The 21,088-nt window shown below is 55.8% G+C and overlaps 7 protein-coding genes across 7 annotated transcripts; 4 read left to right on the top strand and 3 right to left on the bottom strand.

Moving 5' to 3' along the window:
• Positions 1 to 975: 975 nt before the first annotated feature.
• BO86DRAFT_451420 (uncharacterized protein) lies at positions 976 to 3,413 on the top strand (the record flags this gene model as incomplete). The annotated part of the gene is made up of 3 exons (XM_025676859.1): positions 976 to 2,646; positions 2,697 to 2,769; positions 2,965 to 3,413. The coding sequence occupies 3 exons, from the start codon at positions 976 to 978 to the stop codon at positions 3,411 to 3,413; spliced, it is 2,193 nt and encodes a 730-aa protein (XP_025522735.1).
• A 371-nt stretch (positions 3,414 to 3,784) lies between these two features.
• Positions 3,785 to 5,259, bottom strand: BO86DRAFT_324764 (uncharacterized protein; the record flags this gene model as incomplete). The annotated part of the gene is made up of 6 exons (XM_025668492.1): positions 3,785 to 3,957; positions 4,046 to 4,417; positions 4,481 to 4,530; positions 4,612 to 4,632; positions 4,752 to 4,967; positions 5,036 to 5,259. The coding sequence occupies 6 exons, from the start codon at positions 5,257 to 5,259 to the stop codon at positions 3,785 to 3,787; spliced, it is 1,056 nt and encodes a 351-aa protein (XP_025522736.1).
• Positions 5,260 to 5,642: 383 nt separating this feature from the next.
• On the top strand, positions 5,643 to 7,037 carry BO86DRAFT_459637 (2-polyprenyl-6-methoxyphenol hydroxylase; the record flags this gene model as incomplete). Its single annotated transcript, XM_025677368.1, has 2 exons — positions 5,643 to 5,715; positions 5,802 to 7,037. Exons 1-2 carry the CDS (start codon positions 5,662 to 5,664, stop codon positions 7,035 to 7,037), a joined length of 1,290 nt encoding a protein of 429 aa, XP_025522737.1. The 5' UTR covers positions 5,643 to 5,661.
• Positions 7,038 to 7,113: 76 nt separating this feature from the next.
• BO86DRAFT_372070 (uncharacterized protein) lies at positions 7,114 to 9,406 on the bottom strand. The gene is made up of 3 exons (XM_025670335.1): positions 9,100 to 9,406; positions 8,888 to 9,013; positions 7,114 to 8,823 (listed from the first exon to the last, which is right to left on the bottom strand). Exons 1-3 carry the CDS (start codon positions 9,121 to 9,123, stop codon positions 7,246 to 7,248), a joined length of 1,728 nt encoding a protein of 575 aa, XP_025522738.1. The 5' UTR covers positions 9,124 to 9,406; the 3' UTR covers positions 7,114 to 7,245.
• Positions 9,407 to 9,862: 456 nt separating this feature from the next.
• Positions 9,863 to 14,663, top strand: BO86DRAFT_372075 (GRAM and VASt domain-containing protein). The gene is made up of 3 exons (XM_025670336.1): positions 9,863 to 10,727; positions 10,786 to 13,418; positions 13,474 to 14,663. Exons 1-3 carry the CDS (start codon positions 10,288 to 10,290, stop codon positions 14,190 to 14,192), a joined length of 3,792 nt encoding a protein of 1,263 aa, XP_025522739.1. The 5' UTR covers positions 9,863 to 10,287; the 3' UTR covers positions 14,193 to 14,663.
• Positions 14,664 to 16,034: 1,371 nt separating this feature from the next.
• Positions 16,035 to 18,656, bottom strand: BO86DRAFT_372077 (DUF2985 domain-containing protein). The gene is made up of 4 exons (XM_025670337.1): positions 17,938 to 18,656; positions 17,475 to 17,873; positions 17,345 to 17,419; positions 16,035 to 17,295 (listed from the first exon to the last, which is right to left on the bottom strand). Exons 1-4 carry the CDS (start codon positions 18,557 to 18,559, stop codon positions 16,535 to 16,537), a joined length of 1,857 nt encoding a protein of 618 aa, XP_025522740.1. The 5' UTR covers positions 18,560 to 18,656; the 3' UTR covers positions 16,035 to 16,534.
• Positions 18,657 to 18,846: 190 nt separating this feature from the next.
• BO86DRAFT_459641 (uncharacterized protein) lies at positions 18,847 to 19,898 on the top strand (the record flags this gene model as incomplete). Its single annotated transcript, XM_025677369.1, has 2 exons — positions 18,847 to 19,745; positions 19,828 to 19,898. Exons 1-2 carry the CDS (start codon positions 19,175 to 19,177, stop codon positions 19,896 to 19,898), a joined length of 642 nt encoding a protein of 213 aa, XP_025522741.1. The 5' UTR covers positions 18,847 to 19,174.
• Positions 19,899 to 21,088: the final 1,190 nt, after the last annotated feature.

Genomic DNA, 21,088 nt, shown 5'->3' on the forward strand with positions numbered 1-21,088 from the left:
GCACCCCCGAGTCGTAGACCTTCTTTCCTCTGAGCCCGCCTCGGGACCCCGGAATCGACTCGACTGCACAGCACCACTGTCCCGCAATAACCTGGTGTCGGACTTGGACGAAGCCAATTTAGTACTAAGCATAATCCGATCCGGTAGACCGTTTCCCCAGTCAACCGATACAGTAGACTCTCTGAAGCCTGTCACAAATCTCTGACTCTCTTTGTATCTTCAGTTCGAGGCAGGTGCTCAAAAAGGGCGGGCCTTTCGCACTCAAGGCCCATAAACTCGGAAAGTCGCTTTTCGATTCAGTACAGATGAAAGAATGGCCCGATGGCGGGGTACTGCCTGTATTGGAATTAGCACGGTATCCAGCCAAGATGAACTGGGGTGCTGGCTAAGCGTACCTCTCGGGCTTCACGGCCATGTTGGCCCGCGGGTCTATCTGTCTGGACCGGGTGTAGGGGAAGTGGAAAGGGAGACAGATGCCGGCTGTCAATGAGGTGCGGATGACCAGTTTGGAGAGCATTGAGGGCGTTACTGCTGCTAGTCGACCATTGAGGCTTATGGGTGTGTTCTTTCTTTCTGGGGGGAAGAATTGTGTCTACCTATTTTCCTGGGTGGGGTTAGATCTGTATATATGTATCTTCTGACGAGGTATCCCCACTGGCACAGTATTACGGAGTACTCTCAGTCTGCCTCGGCTCGGCCCCACCTCCACTGCCCCGATTGGACCCGAGGGGGGTTCTGCCTCGGGCCCAGTCAGCGAGCGAGGAATTGCAGTGACAGTTTATCCTGTTTACCCTGGGGCAAATCGACGATCCCCCAGACTGCTCGGTGCATACCCCGCATTCTGGATTCATGCATTGCAGCACTGGGGATACTCCCTACACTACACGTCAACTGCAATATCCAACGACTCTACCAAATCATGCCATACTCTGCATTGTCTCTTCCCCCGTCTCCAGTATATCATCTGCTGCCATCATGGATAAACCTCCCCCGTCCAAGCGGCCTCGACTGTCCATGGCCTGCAACATCTGTCGACAGCGCAAGGTCAAGTGTGATGCCGAATACCCCAAATGTCGCAACTGTCGCGTCCGGAATCAGGTCTGCGTGACGACCGATCCGCAGCGTCCGGGGGTGACGGGCTTCAGAGAGTGGTTGGATCTACCCCTGATGAGCAATGGGGGCAATGCGAACGAGAAAGACCACCTGCAACAACACCAGCACCAGCAGGAAGACCCGATGCGTCGAAGCAGTGCTGCGCATCCACCTGAAGCCACTCCCTTGTCGCATAAAGAAGACAGTTTCCTAGCCACGGGGCAGCAACCAGCTGCAGCTGTAAACGAGGTGTCCCCGGTGCACCACCCGTTCGACACTGTCAGCGTTGAGGATGGGTGTGACCGCACCAAAGTGCTCGGGGCAAGTAGCTCGCAATGTCTCGCCAAGTCTCTGGACGTATACTTCACGGCGGCGCGGCTGAAGCCCGTCACCGGGTTCTTTCGCCACGGCATGCGGTTCGCCGAGGAGCTGGAGCTGCCACTGTGTGTGTCGCTGCCAGAACTTCCAAGTCCAGAGAATCGACAACGGTACATGACGGCCTTCCTCTCGCGCATCCACCCGCTGTACCCGATCTTCCATGTGGAGCGGCTGGAAGCGGGCGTCGAGCAACTGGCCACGTTAGCGGACTTTCGACATCTGCCGCATGAACGCATCCCTCGACTTGTGACCGCGTATCTGATCATGAGCATGGGAGCGGATGAGATCGCGCAGGGACAGACGGAGGATGGGGATCGATACCTGCTCGCGGCGGCGGGACTGCTCGCGCACGTTATCACGATCCCCTATCTGCCCGCGGTGCAGACGCTTCTGCTGTTCACGGTCACCTACCGCGGCCGCAATAAAGAGGGGCTGGCGTGGCAGACGCTGGGCATGGCGATCCGCGTGGCGTATACCCTGGGCTTGCATCGGCTCAGCGGGCTGGCGGCCCGACGGCAGTACATCCACCGGCGGGTGTGGCTGATCTGCTGGTCGCTCGAGAAGATGATGCATCTGGAGTCCGGGCGGCCGATGGCCATTACCGTCGAGGCGTGCCAGCCCGCCGAGGAGGACTTCCGCCCCGAGGACCGGTTCCTGCGGTGGCACGTCCAGCTCGCCGACTCCCAGGGCAACATCAGCCATCACATCTACAACCACCACCCGGGCACGACGCGCACGGCCCGGCAGATCCTGTTGGACACGGCGCGCCTCGACCAGGAGCTGCTGTCGTGGGCGAACCAGATCCCGTCCGATCTGCGGCCGGGCAATGATATCTTCTGTCCCCGCGAGGAGTTCCACCACGTCACCTTCTTAGCCATTCAGTACCACGAGGCAATGATCTCGTTGCATCGCGCCGCGCTGATCGCCCCGACGACGACCTTCGATGAGGAGGTCACGCGGTATTGCTCCGATGAGCCGTCGCAGCATCGTCTGCGCAACGGGGAGTCGATCTGTGTCAACAGCGCGCGGGCGATCGCCAAGTTGAGCATCGAGCTGTCGGAACGCGAGGCGGACTCGCAGATCATCACGGCGGGGCCGTCGATTCTGGCCTGCATTGTCTTGGGGATCTTCCTGATGAAACATCCCGGGTCCAAGCTGCGGGCGATGGACCTCCAGGTAATTCCGTTGGTTAGTTTGTGTGGCATCACGAAGCTAATGGGTTGCAGCTGCTGAAAGCGTGTCTCGGATACACGAGCGTGCAGATGTCGAAGTACGACGCCGATCCGCGGTTCAGTGAGGGTATGCATGCACCTTCTGTTGTTTTGTTAGCACCTTCCCTGTTGTCTTCCTAGCACCTTCCCTTGTTGTTCTGTCAGTACCTTGCCTTATTATCTTGTTAGAACCCTCCCTTGTTGATGTGTTAGCACCTCTCGTTGTTCTGTTCGCACCTTCCCCTTCCTATCTTGTCTTTGACTAACCACGCCCGCGGAGCAGGCCTACACATCATGTACGACCAAATATCATCATACCTCCATTCATACGCCAAACCCCCTTTACAAAGTCCTTGCATGCAAAAGCCCCCGCCCTACTCCGCCCTGACCCCCAACCCGCATCCACATCCACGACCCGCAAAGCCCGTGACCTCGCTCCCGACCCCCTCGGCGTTCGAAGATATCACCCCGACCACCTGGCACCAGCTCGAAGATGACCTGCGGCGGTCGGACACACTAGCCCCGGGTAGCGGGCTGCGTGGGGGCGAGGAGCGGCCGGAGGTGTCCCTGGGGCCGCCGGAGCGACTACCAGGGCAGCTGTCGCCCGGGTTCATGGGGGGCGTGTCGTTGGTGGACGGGTTTGAGGACCAGTACTATCCGTTCGCGGGGTATAACGTGGACGAGCTGTGGAATTGGATGTTGTATGGGGACTCACCCGACACCGGGGGATAGACCTGATAATAAGAATACTTGGGGATATAGACGTTCCTGGGGGCTCCCCCAGAGCCCCGTCTTTTGTTTTAATTGTAGCTGACAACGATAACCCTATTCTCTGGTTCGATAAATGTTCCTGGGGGTTCCCCCCAGACCCCCGTCTTTTGTTTACAATTCTAGCTGCCAGCGACAATCGCCAACCTTCGGTTGACGATTACACTAACAGAAACTCCACATCTACTTCTCCCAATACTGATCTCAAACCCATGCCACAAGTCCAAACAGCACAACTCACTCAACCCACACAATCAATAAATCAATCCGAACTAACCCCTAACTGAGCACATCAAACACGCAAACACAACCCCCCATCCCCTTGAGATAAAAAATCAAGCCATAGCCTCCAAATACGGAATCCCCGTCAACTTGAACGCCCGCTCCCCCAACACAGGCTCCTGCACCGGCCTCTCCCGCGCAACCGGACACACCTCCCCATCGCGCATCGCCACGTTCGTCGGCGCAACATGCACCGCATTCGGCCAGTGCGTCGTCCCCAGCCGCTCTGCCAGCCCCAAATTAGCCTATCGTCTCTCTAACAAAAGCCACCCCCCCGCCGTTCCATACCAAAGATAACCGAAGGGAATACGTACGCTCAAAAGCCCCCCTCTTCCGCACCAAATCCTCCTTACTGGCCTCGCACACCGGCGTGTAGCACGTATACACCGCCAGCCGATCGATCTCCCCCGTCGGCGGCACGTTGTAATGCGGCGTGCGCGAGTCCCACACGATCAAGTCCCCCGGCTCGCAGCACACCTTCTCCCACTGCAGCCCCCGCTCCGCCAGCCACGCCATCCCGCCCTCCGTGAACCCAAACCACTCCGGCGTCCACGCGGGGATGCGCGGCTCGTTGCGCGCGGCCATGGCGGCGTGGAACTCGGCCGAGACGTTGTGCCCGCCTTTGCACACGATCAGGCCGCCGTCGTTCGGGCCGCTGGGGTGCAGGTTGATGAGGCCTTGGAGGCCTGCATTCCACGTATTAGTCCTGGGGAGGAAATGAAAGGAAGGAAAGGCGGGGGAAAACGTACAGCGGAACCCAGGCTTCGCGGGGTCTTGGTCCTGGTGCGGCCAGGGCTTGCTGTTATCTTCTATCAGCATTCGTGCTCTGTATTCTTACTTGAAAGGAAAGGAAAGGGGGGGGGGGGGGGGGGGAGGGTACTTCTCGGGCAAATCCTCGCGACTGCCACCACACACACACACACACATTAGCCAGCAATCCTATCATTTTCCTTTTCCCTTGGGCAACAAGAACACCCCCAAACCCAAACCCAAATTCAAAGATAAGGGATGGACACCTACTTCACAAACCCCACGTTCACCACATCAAACGATACAATCAGCTCCTCGTCATCGTACACCTTGGCAAACGCATCGATCACCCCCGCCTCCCCCCGGATGTCCCACACCCACTGCTCGTGCGTCACCCCGTACGCCTGGATCATCCCCTTCTCGTTCAGCACGGGCAGGTTGGCGCGTCGCACGGTGCTCGGGTCGTGGCGGTTGTAGCCCAGCCCGCTTTTTCGTTCATCAGTTCGGGTTATACAGGGGGGGGGGGGGGACAGGAGAGGGGATAGGACGCATACAATCCCTCCAGATAACTCAGAAACGCATCCGCGTATTGATCCGCCCGCTCCCGCGGAATCGCGCCCTTGATCACCGCGTAACCGTCGCGCGAGAGGGCGTCGCGGAAGTCGTTGTAGTTCGTGGGGAGGCCGTCGAAGGGCATGCGGTTGGTGCCGCGGACCTTAGGCGTGGGTTCGGAGGGTGGGAGGGTGGTGGTGGTGGTTGTGGTTGTGGTGGTGGACATTTTGGTGGGTTCTCTCTGGGACTCTGGTTCAGGAGTGAATTGATTTGTGTGGTGTTTGGCTGGGCTGAATGGGATCTGGGATTTGGGTGCGGGGGGCAGGTATATACCTTTCATCCTGGAGATGCGTGCTTGTGAGGCGTGACTGCACCGAGCTGCGCCGAGGTTAGGGCTCGGAGGGCCCCGAGCGCCCCATCTCTCACTCTCGGCCCCCTCCCCCGCGGGTGTGGGGGAGGTGTTCGGGCGAGGATGCGGGCGCCGAGGTCAGCGGACCTTTACTGTACAGTACCTACACTTGGGAAATTCCCCCCGTTCGAGCTCAAAGGTAATTTCGCATAAAGTGCTTTCACTTTCATTTCCATTCAGAACCCCCTCCCCCAGATATACTGACAGCGACCAAAAAAAATGGAGCCCTTCAAAATCCTCATCGTCGGCGGCGGCATCGCCGGCCTCGCAGCGGTACGTCCTCAGCCCTTACCCTTTCCCCTCCTGCCCACATCCCCCCTTACCACCTACACCCCAATACACAATGTAACCGCAAGCAGGCCATCGCCCTCCGCGCCCCTGGCCGCGACATCCTAATCCTGGAGCAATCCCCGCTGCACCGGGAAATCGGCGCCACGATCTCGCTGCAGCCGAACGCCTCGCGCATCGTCGAGACGCAGTGGGATCTGGCCGCCGCCCTGCGCGCGCGTGGCGCGATGACCGACTCCGCCTTCGAGGTCTACGACCTCGCCGGCCAGCTGCAGAACCGCGTGCCGCTGCGCACGCGCGACCGCTACGGCGCCGAGCGCATGATCTACCACCGCGCGGACCTGCACGAGGCCCTGAAGCAGCGCGCTACTGATCCCGGTTCCCCGGGGGATGTTGTGCGGATCCGCACGGGCTGTCGGGTGCGGGCGGTGGATTGCGAGCGCGGCGCGGTGCAGCTGGAGACGGGGGAGGTGGTGGCGGGGCATGTGGTGGTTGGCGCGGATGGGATCAAGAGTTTGGTGAGGAGGGCGGTTCTTCATCGCACTGGTGTTGAAGGGGAGGGCGAGGGACAGGGACAGGCGCGGCCGACGGGGCTTTGTGCGTACCGCATGATGATCCTGACGGAGACGTTGATGCGGGAGCCCGCCTTCGCGGGGGTCGTGGATCCTCGCGCCCCGAAAACGACGATGGTTGTTGGCGGCGACCGTCGGCTGATCATGGGCCCGGCGCGGAGCGGCTCGATCTACGGCGTCGTGGCGCTCGTGCCGGATGAGCGCATGAATGAGTCGTCCCAGGATACGAGTTGGACGACCGAGGGCGATCATGCCAAGATGATGCAGACCTTCCAGGATTTCCCGCCGTGGGCGCAGACGCCCCTCCGGCTGGCGGAGGAGGTCGGACTGTGGCAGCTCCGCGATCTGGATCCGTTGCGCACCTGGTGTCGGGGCCGGGTCATTCTGGTGGGCGATGCGGCGCATGCGATGCTGCCGACGCAGGGCCAGGGGGCTAGTCAGGCGGTTGAGGATGCGGAGGCGCTGGGCGCGTTTTTTGAGGGGTTCGAGGAGGCCGGGAAGCATTTGAGTGCGGACGAGGTGGGCGCGGTGCTGCGCAGGGTGTTTGAGTGTCGGTTTGAGCGCGCCTCGACCATCCAGGCGTATAGTCGCCAGGTCGCGAGGCCGGCGACGGATGCGGACTCCATCCGCGTGGCGATGAATCCGGCTGAGTTTATGGACTATAATTGCTCGTATCGCGGCGCGGCGGAGTGGTGTCGGAGGCAGGCGGAGAGGAAGGCGGTTGAGTGTCAGTGATGATGATGGTGATGGTGATGGACTAGGGTTATGGGATGTCTAAGCAGGGGGCGGGGGGGTTTAGTTCTGAATATATCTGGAATTCACTGTTCACTGGAGTCCATTGTGGACACGCACTAGAATTGTAGCATAGGTATTAACATATCAAGTGGGCTTAAGACCGCTAGTAGACGAATGAAACACTTTTCACCTGGGTCACTATCACTGGTCACTCATTAGACCCCTCAACCATGGTTTCGGCATCATTGCTAGCTGTGTCGTTCTCAGTGTCACCATCCTTGGCCGGAGTCGCTTCGGATCCCTGTGAGCTGGGATTTCGTGCAGCTGGCGCGGCGGCTGCTCCCCCATTCCCCCCACCAGCAGCCTTGCTCTCCGCCGCCCGCCGGGTTTTGGCGCCTTCTTTCAGCTTCTCCCACCGTTCTCGGTACCGCCCCAGTACGTCGCGCAACTTCTCATTCTCCCGCCCCATTTGACTCATCTCCTTCTCACTGCGTCGCATGGCCTCCTCCAGTTCCTTGATGCGTTGGTCCTGTTCAGCCGCGGGCAACGCCGAGTCTCCCACGGGCGACATAGCAGCCGACGAGCCTGGAGCGGGCTGGTCCGGCGACTGGGTGTTCGGGTGATGCATTGCCTTCAGGGACTGCTGCAACGCCATCGACGACGATTGCGCATTGACCTCCCACATGTGCAACCGCTTGGACAGCGTGTCCGACAGCTGTCTCAACGCTTGGTTTTCCATCTGCAGCTCCTCCATGGTCTTGGGATTCTGGAGACTATTGAACTTGTCGTTCCCGCGTCCGGCTTGGCTGCTGCCCTGGATTCCAGACAGGCTCTGGCGGAGTTCGGGCGAGGACGGGGTCTCTCGCGCATCCACGAAGTCCTCATCCCCTTCATCCATGCTGTTTCTGCGGGCTTCCTTCTCCGCTCGAGTGAGAATCCCCGCGTACGACACGGTCCCACCGGTGGTAGGCACCACGTAGAATGACTCCGCGGGATTGCCCGTCGTCCCGCCCCCAGTCGTGTCGCGGATCGCCTGCAGGGCAGCCTTGGAGAAGATCTTGTTGATATCTGGGTCCGCATAGTGGTGAGGCCGGTCGAACATGGCATTGTACCGGTCAGTCCGGGTATCCGGGGCGGCCTTGCGGTGGGCGGATGATTCCGATGCCTCCGACCCAAGCGGCAGTCCGGCAAACGCAAGGGGGGCCGAGATTTTGGAGATCAAACCCTCGAAGGTCGAATAAAATTTCTGGAATGGCTCTTCGGTCACAGAGGACCGGCTCTTCTGCGGGGCGGACTCGGAAGGATTCGGCGGCGCAAACTGCTGCGAGGTGATATCGGTGGGACTGGCCAGGGGTGGCGTTTTCGATGTCGATGCACGACTGCCCCGTTCCTTCATTCCATGGGCCTGCATCCCGCGCAGTCTCGACTCGCTCGTCCTGATCTTGGCCGGGCCATCGGTCATTTTCGCTCCCGCTTGCTGGGACGTGAGGGTAGGGGAGGCCGGAGACGAGCGACGGGGCTGTGACGGGATGCCACGAGCCGACGCTAGGTTGCTGACGATCGAAGACGACTCCCTTGACGGTAGCCGTGGGTGTCCTGACAGTCGAGGAGGTTGCTGCTGTGCATCTGCTCCCACCGCCAGATTCCTGGTCGTGCCAGCTTCCGCGGACACAGCCTGCGGATTCCCTCCGGTCGAGGCAGGGCTGGAAGGGTTCTCATGCTGAAACCGGAGGATCTGCGCGAGTTTCTTGTGATGTTGTTCCAGCAGATGAAGGGTTCGAAGAGCCTATGTGGATGGAGATCAGAGTGAGTTCCACCCCCTACGTAGGGACGACTCTACGCAAACGCACCTCACGGTCCGAGCTGTGCTGGGCTGCAGTTGCAAATTCGCCTGCGGCAAGATCGTGTTCCTCGCTTGCTGCCACGGGATTCGACTTGCGAGTTTCGAGGACTGCGTTGCGAGCGTGGGTATGAGCCTAGATCCGAGCGAAAGGTCGGTCAGGCTAGGCTCTTTCCGAGGCTGAGTTGGCATGGAGGAGTAAACCAGGGGGGGGGGTCTCACCAGAGTAAGAGGAGCGGACTCCATGGTTGTAGATTGAGTAGGGGACTTTGTACCTCCTGATGTTACAATCGGATATCATTGGCCAGGAATTAGAATACCGTGATGATTCAAAGCACCGAGAAAACCTAGAGAAGGTTTATTGAGGTACTGATAAGAGCAAGATGAGGAGATATCCTGGATGGTTGGAGTGACGCCATGATTGACGAGGGGAAAATGGGAAGATTCACCGCAACGACTAAATGTGACGGTAACATTACCCGTTTCGGGAGGTGAGCTTGACTGTCGCTCTCTGTTTGCCTCCCAATCCGGTAGAGCAGAAGAGACAGGTACCGTATGGATATGACAGAGCGGTGTATTGTATAGTACGGCGTACTGCGTACGTTATTCACTGCGATTCAAAATTCCCGACAGGAGATTTTATAGATTAAGTCAGGATTGAATTCCTCCGTAGATAGGAGAGTCTAGAAGTCTTGTCAGAAAGACCTCCGATCGTCTCAGGCTAACAATAGACTCCAAGAGTCCCAAATTATTTCCGGCTACACCGAATGTGTCAAATCGTTGGTTTGTCGATCGGGGGGGGGGGGGGCTCCACTACAGCTTAAGATAGATAGATGGATGGATCGTATTCGTACTGTTTGGTTTGTGGAGAGGCGGCTAGAAGCATTCATTCATTGATTCAATGTGTTGGCCTCACCCTTAAGGCTGAACCTCTACGCTCACTCTTCCTCCTGTTGCTGCTACTCGTCGTCATTGCCGCCTCCATCTCTTCCGCACTTCTTCCCCCCCCTCTCTCTTCCCCCCAAATCCACATTTTCCCCTGATCCGGTTCTCAATTCCACCTCCCCCTCCCTTCGCGTCGCTTCCTTCTCTTGGGTTACATCTCTTCAAAGCTCTTGAAGAACCCCATTTCCTGACCCCAAGAAGGACAATTCATTGTTGCGGTTTTGCGAACCTCTCCAGCAACTTTGTCTTTCCGTTTCCCCTCATCTTCTCCTTCAGTGATCTTCGCCTGCGATCCTACTATAGCGACAATTGGTTAGAGAGATAGACCGGTTCTACACTCGATCATGCTTCATTCAATGTTCATAGTTTGATCCAGTCCTTCAAGTTCCCTTCTTTCCCTCTGTATATCAATATCAACAAGCCACCTTCCCCCTTTCCGCTTACGCCCTCATACTTCCTGCCGCCATGGACGAATCTCTCCTCTCCGACCCCGTTCCGCCCCCCTCGTCCGACCTACGAAGTCTGAGCTCTTCCGGTCGCACCAAGACGACCCCCATAGATCTCGAGACTATGGCAAGCTCCGGTCGCAGCAATGGCCGCTCCTCGTCCATCGACTCCACTTCCGATAGACCGAAATCACAGTCCGGCGATGCGGACTCCGCCAAGGCAGGCTCCAGCGGATTCTCCAAGCTACTAGCCGCGCGTCGCAACAAGAAAAAGAGGAAGGACACCCAGAAGCAACCAGACGAGCTGCCAACTCAGTATGAGTTGGAGGATGACCAGCACATACAGGGCAGTCGCTCAAACGAATCGTGGAATGGGAATCCGTCTCTGATCAACGAGCTGCCGCCCCCTCCGGACAACGACGCTATCAACCTCCTCACAGACGATTCCGAACCGGATCGGTGAGTGTAGCCGACTCACAACAATGAAACCTGGATTGGCTGACTGTTCTTTGCTTAGGACGCCACCACTCACCTCGCATAACTCCCACAGTGGCTTCTATACCTCGTCCTCCCCTTTGATCAAAACAACCTCCGTGGAAGCAACCGATGAGAGTGCTCAGGGAGATCTTGAGTCGGTCGTCAGTGGTCCGAGTGCCGGTCCAGAGTCGATTCCAGACTCGGAACGCTCAAGGCCCACTAGCCAACACGGTCATACTTTGAGTGTACCGTCATCTGGAAAGAAGAGGGGCACCTCTCCTGGTCGACGATTCAAGAATCCCTTCACGTCGAACTCGGAGAAGAAGCCCAATCGAGATCGAACAAACTCAACATCCGCGGAAAGTACGAAAAGCACGAAGAGTAGAAGTGGTAGTGTGTCGGCAAAGAAGGCCCCTATCATAGTTGAAGACGAGCCGGTTCCCAAAATCCCGGCCCCGATTTTAACGGATTTGAAGGAGGACAAACCACTCTCCTCCTTGGAGGCTCCTGCTCCAAGGACGCCTCCTCACACAGCGATCCCGCAACCCTCGACCACGGTAACCCCTCCGACTCCGCGGACAACAGAATTCCCCAAGTTCTTCGCCTCTCCAGAGGTGGCGGCTTCGCCCGACTCGATGCACTCGAAGGACGGTGTCGTAGTCAGCCCGTCTGGCAATATGATCTCCCATCGGCGTGTGCGGTCTGCCTCCGCTGCAAGCCACAAGCCGAGCAAGCTGTCGAATTCGATATCTGCTATGGGCCCGACCGCAGAGGAGACGAAGGCGACGTCGAAACCTCCCCCGAGTGCCCAGCAGTCGAGCTTCTTTTCGTCGGTCTTTTCTGCCGCACAGAATGCCGCATCGTCCCTCAGCAGCAGTCTCAATGCGCAATCCAAAGGCCGCAGCGTCAGTCAAGCAGGCACGGGAGAGCACGACAATCGTGCTACCGCTGAGAAACAGGAGAGTTCAACTCAGGCGGTGGAAGGCAGAAAGTCAGACGAGAAGAAGCCCATGGCTGTTGACACCCTGGGATCGGGTAACCTGGATTTTAGCCACTTGGACATAGCAATTCCTCCTGGTGGATCAGTCTCGACCCCAGACGGGGTGGTGATCACAAAGCCTGAGCTACCATCCGATAGGCGCAAAGGCCCTGGAGTTCTGCAGCGTGATGAGGAAGCTGCTAGACTGGAAGATAGCCGCGCTGCTCGAGCAGTCACCATGGCCTACGAGCAACCGGCCGCCACGTCTCTCGCTCCGCCCATGGATGATGGTATTGATGGCCAATCCAGCACATCGCTCACCAAGGAAGGGACCGGGAACCAGACGACACCCAGTGGCAGCGTCGTAGAGGGCGAGTTGGGAGGTACCCGGCCATATCGAAGTGGTAGCATTCGAAGCCGGATGGCCCGTCGGAGAAATCGTGGCTCATCTGGAGCAACCACATCGACTATCGGCGCAATTGGTGCCAGCGCAATAGCCCTAGGAGCTCCTGGGGCTAATGCTAGTGTGCCACGGCTCACCGGGTTCGCTGTTGCTAGCAAAAAGCGTAACCGGGACTTCCATCAATTGTTCCGCAGTGTCCCCGAGGATGACTACTTGATTGAGGATTATAGCTGCGCTCTGCAGCGAGAGATCATTCTGGCTGGTCGCATTTACATCTCGGAGGGGCATATCTGTTTCTCCAGCAACATTCTGGGATGGGTAACAACTCTCGTTATCAGCTTCGATGAAATTGTGGCGGTTGAGAAGGAGTCAACTGCGATGGTCTTTCCAAATGCGATTGCGATCCAGACGCTTCATGCACGACACACCTTCCGTAGTCTTCTGAGTCGAGAGTCCACTTATGATCTTATGGTCAATATCTGGAAGATCAACCATCCTGCTCTCAAGAGCTCGGCGAACGGAACCAGGGTCACCGACGGCACCGGAGACAAGACGGAGAAGGCCGTTGAAAGCGACGTGGAAAGTGACGAGGAAGATGAGATTTATGATGAGGATGAGGAAGGCGACAATGCCGACAGCATCTTCGAAGGAGCCACCAGTGTTCAAGGCAGTGAGAAGTCAGTCCCCTCAAAGACAATCAGTCGCCAAGCTTCAGGTCTCCTCCAAGGTGCCAATAACGGGCAGTCTGCTTCGAACGGTGAGGCCAAAGGTAGCAAGGCGAGCTCCCCCAGCGACGGTGATACGGCTTTCCCTGGACCCGCTACCCACGCGCCCACTGAGTTCACTGATCCTTCGGGCCAGTATGATAAGGTGATCAAAGACGAAATTATCCCTGCCCCTCTCGGCAAAGTATACTCCTACATTTTCGGCCCCGCATCAGGCGCCTTCGTACCCAAATTTCTGGTGGAGAACCAGAAGTCTGGCGAGCTTCAGTTTGAGAGTGGGAACAAAGGTCTCACCAACGAGAGTAAAACCCGGAAATACTCGTATATCAAGCCACTCAATGGATCCATTGGACCCAAGCAGACCAAATGTATCAGCACAGAGAACTTGGACTTTTTGGATCTGGAGAAGGCAGTGCTGGTCACTTTGAGTACCCAAACGCCCGATGTTCCGAGCGGTAATGTCTTCTGTACGAAGACCAAATACCTTTTCACCTGGGCGGCGAACAACCAAACCCGGTTCCTGATGACCTGTACTATCGAGTGGTCCGGAAAAAGCTGGTTGAAAGGTATGTTCCTTGAAAGTGACCCAAGACTGGTAGCAGGTGTGCTGATAGTGACTAGGTCCCATTGAAAAAGGTGCCATTGATGGCCAAACCTCGTTCGGAACCGAACTTGTAAACGCTCTCAAGGCTGCAGTTGCGCCTCGTGGTCGCGCTGGCGGTGCCAAGTCCGGCAAGGGCAAAGGCCGCCGCAAGAGGAGCGAGTCTGCTCAGGAAGACTCTGCGGCGGAGACAAAGGTAGCAGAGAAGGCTGCTGCTGAGAAAGCAAAATCATGGGGACCCTTGGAACCGCTACATGGGGTCCTGGGACCTGTATTGGACATGGTCACGCCCTTGTTGAGCGGCAATGTCACCATTCTGATCATTGGCGTCCTACTCTTCATGCTCTTCTTCCGAAGTTCTTCCCAGTCGTCGACGATGTCCCACGATATCGGGTGTCCGGGCTACTCCTTGCCCCAGCGTCTCGCTGCCTATGAAGAGATGTGGCGCCGAGAGGAAAGTGAGCTCTGGAGCTGGCTGGAAGACCGGGTTGGCATGGATGGCCTTGCCTTTCCGACAGTCAGCCAGCCGGCCGGTTCGCGGACGCACCATCTGTCGAGAAAGATGCAAGGTGAGCGTGCGCTCGCAGGCAGAGTGAACGAAGAGAAAATGTCTGATCTCGAGATGGACCATGCCATCCGGTCCACGCGCGAGCGGCTCGACACCCTCGAGAAGATTCTTTCTAACCGACGATCCGACACCAAACCAGTGGAGCAAGAACCACTCCACCGGGAGTTGTAAATAATGTCTGGTTCTCCCTCAGACAAAAGCGACAAGTACAGTACTATATGCCTCTGTGCAGGTCCAGTCCTTGCTTGGCTGGTAGTTGGACCTAGTCTCTCGTGGCTTTTCTTACACTTCATGTTTGTTGAGCGAGTTTTTGTGTGATCGGCACACTTGATTTAAAATTCTGATTTGAGTCGAATCCAGCAGTTGTCCTCTGAGCATCATCAATCTGGGATTTGCATGCTTTACGCTGGCTATTTGTTTGTTTCTTATCATTTTTTTTCAGTTACGTCCTGGTCTATCGTTGAAAACTTTGTCTTCGCTCTGATAATCAGTGTCGAGCGTGAGCTTTTCTTTTTGTTTGTACATGAACCCAACCCTCACTCGCTCCTTCACTATATGTCTATACAGTGGCCCGATACTAGGCTAGACCCCAGCGCTAATTAGCTGGAATCATTTCCTTATTTAACTCTACTCATTTGCTCCTCACACATGGGAATCGTGACGTCTGAAATAAAATAAAGAAATAAATCTGAATTGAACCTCGTCTCATCTACCGAGGAGAAGTAAGGAAAACTAGAGAAACCACCCTATCCCCCCTACGCAACATCACCCTGCCTTTCGGCCTATTCTATCCTTCCATCCTGAATGAAACTCCGCTCTATCCTTCTTAGTCCCTAAGGGGATAGATAGATAGGATATTGAGGCATTCAGTACCACCCCATCCGCGTCGTCCGCGCATTATGCACCCCGTACAGCTTCAGGTCCAGACACCGGTCACACAGCCCCACATTGTCGCGCTCCCACTTGGACAGCACCATGGGCAGATCCTGGGCCGGCCGGCACGGCTCGCGCGGCCGTGACCGCGCCTTGGCCGCCTCGCACCACTGGATGTCGGCGCGGTAGAGGTGGTTGCACCCCGCGTAGTGGCTGTAGACTTGCTCGCACATTCTGGTTAACGGTGGGTCCTTTGGGGTTTCGGTAAGTGATGGCTGGCTGTGCTTGCGTATGTGGTTAGTTTGGCTGGTTAGTTTGGCTAGCTGTTGGCTGGGGAGTTTGTCTGGTTTGGTTGGGTTGGGTCGGGTTGGTGTAGGAAGAAGGACGCTGGAAGGGTCAATGTGCGTGCGTGGGGGTTTATATATGCGCCTAGATTCAGGAATCCCTTCTTTGGTGGGGGCTTTGTCTGGTTCAGCACGCTTGCATGGGTTCGTTCTCATGGGGGTTAGGGGAGTTTGGTTTGATACGCAGGATCAAGCGTGTTGAGATGCGTCTGCTTTTGTCGATGATGGGGAATTTCTGTAGTTCTTTAGGATGGGTGGTGGGTGGCCCGGCGGGGTTTGGCTTTGTGGGGTGAGGGGTGATGGAAGGTTGGTTGGTTGGTTGGTTGGTTTTTTTTTTTTTTGTCTTGTTGTTGACTCTGGTGTTTAGTCTGCGTTATGTGGGGATGAGGATGGTACAGTACTATACCTAACGGAGTACATCAAGGAGGAAAGGATGGGGTGTTGTTGGTTCAGATGGGGTCGGTGCGTTGTTCTGGAAGGGTGTCGTCGAGGCTCAACTTGGAAGTTGACGGGTGTTTGCTTGGTGTAAGTTCCTGCACAGGACAGGACAGGACAGGGACAGCTCCCCTGCACGAGATGCGCGTTGCGTGAGTATCAAGCTTCAGTTCTATGGTTCGGGGTGGTGGCTCTAAGCGGGTTGTGCCGCCGGGCTTCTCTTTGTTGGAGCTGGGAGTGATATCCTTTGTTGTGTCTTGGTTCTGGGCTGGAGTCTTGGGTGTGGGTTGTTTGCGTGGTGTGGAACTGTAAGGCTTAGGAGTGGTTGCGTAGCTCTATATGGGAAGGCAGAAGGACGTTTAGATTTATGATTGGCGTCGTCAATTCCTATGCTGGACTCTACGCCCGCTGAACTACATCGTATAGAGGAAAACTAGAAAACACAAGAGGTAAGAAAGTAACATGCTCATGGTATCAAAATGCCGGAGGCGAGTAAAGCAGAATAAGCTAGTTTTGAAATCAGCAAACGGGATATAGATATATATGCGTTGATCAACCAAAGTGATATCATCAAAATCAAGATATTCACAAGTAAATAGCAAAAAAGCAAACAGCGAGCTCTTAGTAAAAAGCCACGACCCATCTAGGACGACGTGTCTTTTTTTAGTATACCATCGTTGTTGCTGAAGTGGATAGGTTCTGTGGAATGGATTAGAACGGATGATGCCGTTGGGTGTAGGTTTATTATTCGTAGTGTCCAGCAAAGTATTGGTCTGGTGTAGCGGTCGTGGCTTCGTAGAGATAGCGTGCATTATCCCTCGCGTGGGAGAGCAGTTATCATATTTAGTCGGACGACGCAGATCAAGACACCGTCGGGAACGGTTCCGTGTCTTCAGTCCTCGACGAGGTCGAATGAGAACGAGTCAAGGGGGATTGATGCTCGGATTTGCTCTGTTCCTCCTTGCGTCTCTTCTTCCGCATCTTCTTCATGGCTTCTTGCGTGAGCTCCTGTCGGAAGAGGCGCTCAACGACGTCCTTCTTGCGAGTCCTCCGATCGCCGATCATAATCAGAACACCGCCGGAGATGTTGCAGCAGATCGAGCAGCAGAGGATGACAGTGGTCAACGCAAATGGGCGCACGTGGTAGCTGATGCCCCAAGTGCAGGCGCCTAGGGCAATTTGAAACAGCGAGTGACAGTCTAGCAGAACCACGATAGCAATGAGCATGCGCAGCGGGAAGGCATGGTGGGTGAAAGTCTCGTGTGGTTTGTAGAAGGTGTGCGAATTGGCAAGCTTGGTTTGATGGTGAATCAATTTGGCCTGCTGCGCCGGTCCGAGCACGCTGAACTCGTGTTCTTCCTCCTTGGGAGTGTCGCCGAATTCAACGTCCACGTCCTCTTCTCGGCGTGAAGGCAAATCGTTCTTGTTCTTGAGATCGGGGAGTCGGCGCTTTCGACGGATCTTCCATGTCAGGAAGGTATAACGTGCGATGAAAATCATGTGATATGTGTCGATGGCGCGAAACGGAGCCAACCCATCGCCCATGACGGCAAACAGGGCCACAAGAACGTTGTCGATGACATTGATGAGATACGACTGCCGGCCTCCGACGTTGATCCAACCTTGTTGAACGGTCAGCATGTTTGCAGCGGAATGAAACAGAATACACACCAATCAAGAACAACACCCACGCCAGACCGAAAAGTGTAATCAGCGTGGCATATAATGTGACCAAGAATCCCAGCGCTATGAGACCAGTGCGTTAGTAACCTGCTCGTTCTGTAGCGATATTCAGACATACGCTTAGAGACATATTTCCCAAACCCTTTCATGGCACGCTTGAACTTGGATCTCCGCGAGTGCAACATATGCCGGACATGGTCGTTCAGTTCTTCAATCTCCTCGGGAGACCAACCGGCAAGATCGCTACCTTCAGGCAGGACAGCAAATCGAGGCCCGCCACCTTCATCAACCACGGAAGTGAGGGTGTGCTCGATGGAAGGACGAACGGCGGGCTCCTGGCCCTTTTCGTAGCCATCATCTTCGCCCTCATCACTTGTCGACGATTCAAGGTTCCTGAGAGGTGCAGGCGGCGGTGAAAGAGTATAGGTCTGATTACGGTTCAAGAAAGGCCCCAGATTAGGAACGAATAGTGAGTTCTGGACATTGGTGAGGGTGGAAAGTGCCGACACCTCGGGATCTACGGGATACTGATATCAGTGGGGCCTGCAGGGTTGAGTCGTGCGACAAGGACGGCGACTTACCGATTACATCCAAGACATCCACAATATGAGACCGATATTCGTCGCCTGAGTCCGCCGTCTGAGTTGGTGCACTCCCACTCACGGTTGACGCACGATTCCTGGTAAAGCGGTTGGCGGGCACCCCACCCGACCAGCGCATGAAGCCGCGACTCCCTCGTCGTGGAATTTGCAGTGATTCAGGATTCTGCTGTGGCAACGGTGGTACGGAATCAGCGGCTACTGCGGGACTCTGTGGAGAGGCTTCTTCGTGAAGAGTGTGCATCTGATCTCCTGTCGCGAACCGAGTGAGGAGGACCGGATTGGGGGCAGTTGACCATCGTCCCGGTCGGGGCTCGGAGCTGCTGCGGCGACGGTTTCCCTGCCAGGCGTCATCGTCTTCATCGTCCGGATCGGGCCTGGATGGGGTAAGATCGACTTGTGAGGCTAACGGCCGATTGGGAGTCTGTGCATTGCGTTGAGACTGTACACCGGAACTGTCAAAGGAAGGGAGGCGCTGGAGTCTGATGGAAGGCCGTCGCGAGCGCAGCGAAGGCGCCCGTGGTCGTGCCGGGTATGACGTCGGTCGGAGGTGGTCGGGTGGAGGAGAATTAGAGGCACCAGAGACAGGCTCAATAGAATCCATTGCAGGCCAACAGAGACCTGATGGGGTAAGGGTTGAAAGACAGTAACAAAAGAAGATTCACCAGGCATGAAAGAGGGAGGATAATGTTCTGGGGAGGCGAAAAAGAGGGAAGAGGAAGAGGAAAAGCAGGAAGACGAGCGAAAGACATGGGCAAGTGGGCGTTGGAAGGGACCAAAGCTTAATTTGTCCATTATTATTGGACCCGGCCCAGACCGCGGGTGGTGGCACCCTCCATCTCCTACGCTGTTCGTATACAATTTACTTCCAAGATGCTAGATGCCAGTCAGATCATCCATTCATTCATTCATTTAATCATCTAACCATTCAGTCTTCCAACCTCTGCATGTTTCCCTGTGAATCTCGCTGGACAATGACACTCTCACAATAAAACTGTGCGGCAGTGTGCTCATAAATATCCCCTTCCTCCTAACCATCATGATGACATCTCAATTTGCATCCTCTGGTTTGTCTCAATTTCTTCCCTTCCCTTCCTGCGTAAGCACTAGCAATTAAAGTCGCAGATTCCTCGTGGTGACCATTCTTCACCAGCGATCTACAACAAGCCATAACTGATTCTAATTGTAATTCTGACTCTGCTTAATCGGCGGCGCTAACATGGCAGGGAAGGCCAAAAAGACTATCTCCAAGACAGTGCAGACTCCTCTGAGGCTGACTTGCCGTGATGAAGACACCCATTCGCCATACACTGACCAGTTCTTCGCCGACATGGCCACCAAGATTGCAGTCACGTTTCCGTACGAGGAATTCGCAGCTTGTCATGGTTGCAGCCCGAGCCATCTTGCCGGGGCTATGAGTGCCCTAGTCCTCGCGCCTCTCTCGGATCCCACCTTCACACAGCATAGAGATCGCAACCTAAGCATTGCACAATACGGGCAGCACATGATAGCGATGTGGGGCGCTCATTTTGAGCAGGTCTTGCTGACTGCCTCTGGGAAAGCAAAGAAGCGGTCACGATTGAGGCTATCTGCTAGCACTGTCCCCTCTCCGCCTGATGCCCCGCCCCTATCCTCCGATGTACTTTTGCTATCTGTCAAGGATGTTGCGGAGGGGAAGCCAACAGGCACCAGCGAAGACTCTGAAAGATCTCCTCATGACATGTCTGCTCCCCAGTCGGGCTCGTCAACAGGCCAGAAGGCTATCACCACAGGCATGAAGCGTCAACACGGTAAGTTAAGCCACATGAGCGAAGACACTCATGCAACTGTCTTAACCATGCCAACCTCATCAAAATATGACGATATAAGTAGCCCGAAGCGTCGAAAGATCGGCCCTTCCTCAGAGAAGTATCCGCCTCAGCAGGGACCGGAAAACTTCATAGAAGCTATTGCTGTTGAGGCTGGCAGCACACCAACAACATTGCTTCCAGATCCCGTCGTTCGTCAAGACGGAGAGAGAGACGGGAACAGCAGCACATTGCCTATGGCCGTTGAGGAGGAACAGGAAAATCCCTCACCTGGGACCAGGCGCACACCCAGTGAGCAGCAACGACGAGAGGCAACCAGCAAAAAGCATGCCACACGCAATGCTCGCAGAAGACTCTCCCCATTTGCGGAAGATGCGATAGACACGGCTGTCTTCAGCGAGCAGGATCTGCAAGAGCGCATGAATGGTTCAGAAGTTGGTCTCGCAATTACGTCGTGACACAACTACATATCTGTTGAGCCTGTCAATACAGCCTCATCAGGCGAGTTGGCGGCTCCCCCCATAGTCTAAAGATGTGCTTGGCTATTGGTTGATTGCAGCGAGGATCCCCCGGGCTGGTCCCGAGAGCTTAATGGTATTTTAGTCTACTTAATTCGTGCATAAAGCTCCTGAAATGCATCAATGCGAAGCTGTCTCAAGTGACAGTCATACTAGGTATAATTGGCGAGATCGGAGGAGGAGGGGTACTGAGGGGTAATGCGCAATCCGAGGAAGGTTCGCGATAGAGCGAGACTCCACCACGGGAAAGCAGGGCAGCCAGAAAGTCACAGTGCCAGGTGGGACAGGTGAAGTAGTGGAGCGATCGAGAGGGGGGACGCGTCTGACTAATGGAAAGAACCGTTGAAAGGATAGGAGGGGGAAGGAGTCGGGAATCGCAATTGATGTCTCAATTATTCAAGTTTAACTTGGAGCAACAACACGTAGAAGATGAACAAAAGAGAAGAGGAGAGGAGGAGAGGAGGAGAGCATCCTTGATAAGAGGGAAGGAGGCTTGTTCCTGCCTGAAGGTTGATGATGAGAAAGTGAGTCAAGCAAGAGGGCAGCAGTGATGTCAGACGTCCACCGCCTAGACCGCCCGACCGGAAAGTCCACGTCGGACGTCTATTTCGGGTTTAGTCTGTTAGTCCCTTCAGGCATCAAAGACACTTTCAGGCATCATCAGGCAGCTTATTACCTCCTTAGGTTTAGTTCCGCCACCTCCCTCGTCGCCTGCCCTTTTCTCTCACCTTCTCCCTGTCTCGCCGCCCTCCCTGCCCCCCCCAGTCGACCTCATCTCCTCAAGACAAATCTTCTTCATCTTCCTCT

The sequence above is a fragment of the Aspergillus japonicus genome, assembly GCF_003184785.1.
Source record: "Aspergillus japonicus CBS 114.51 unplaced genomic scaffold BO86scaffold_88, whole genome shotgun sequence".
NCBI lineage: Eukaryota > Fungi > Ascomycota > Eurotiomycetes > Eurotiales > Aspergillaceae > Aspergillus > Aspergillus japonicus.

What these genes read in the sequence shown, in the direction of transcription:
- BO86DRAFT_372075 (XM_025670336.1), top strand. Translation starts at nt 10,288, where the DNA reads ATGGACGAATCTCTCCTCTCCGACCCCGTTCCGCCCCCCTCGTCCGAC. An exon ending in GACGATTCCGAACCGGATCG is followed by an intron (nt 10,728 to 10,785) that starts GTGAGTGTAGCC and finishes TTCTTTGCTTAG; the next exon opens with GACGCCACCACTCACCTCGC. An exon ending in CGGAAAAAGCTGGTTGAAAG is followed by an intron (nt 13,419 to 13,473) that starts GTATGTTCCTTG and finishes GATAGTGACTAG; the next exon opens with GTCCCATTGAAAAAGGTGCC.
- BO86DRAFT_372070 (XM_025670335.1), bottom strand. Translation starts at nt 9,123, where the DNA reads ATGGAGTCCGCTCCTCTTACTCTG. An exon ending in AGTCCGCTCCTCTTACTCTG is followed by an intron (nt 9,014 to 9,099) that starts GTGAGACCCCCC and finishes GCTCGGATCTAG; the next exon opens with GCTCATACCCACGCTCGCAA. An exon ending in AGCACAGCTCGGACCGTGAG is followed by an intron (nt 8,824 to 8,887) that starts GTGCGTTTGCGT and finishes CCATCCACATAG; the next exon opens with GCTCTTCGAACCCTTCATCT.
- BO86DRAFT_372077 (XM_025670337.1), bottom strand. Translation starts at nt 18,559, where the DNA reads ATGGATTCTATTGAGCCTGTCTCTGGTGCCTCTAATTCTCCTCCACCC. An exon ending in GGATGTCTTGGATGTAATCG is followed by an intron (nt 17,874 to 17,937) that starts GTAAGTCGCCGT and finishes AGTATCCCGTAG; the next exon opens with ATCCCGAGGTGTCGGCACTT. An exon ending in GTGGGTGTTGTTCTTGATTG is followed by an intron (nt 17,296 to 17,344) that starts GTGTGTATTCTG and finishes CCGTTCAACAAG; the next exon opens with GTTGGATCAACGTCGGAGGC.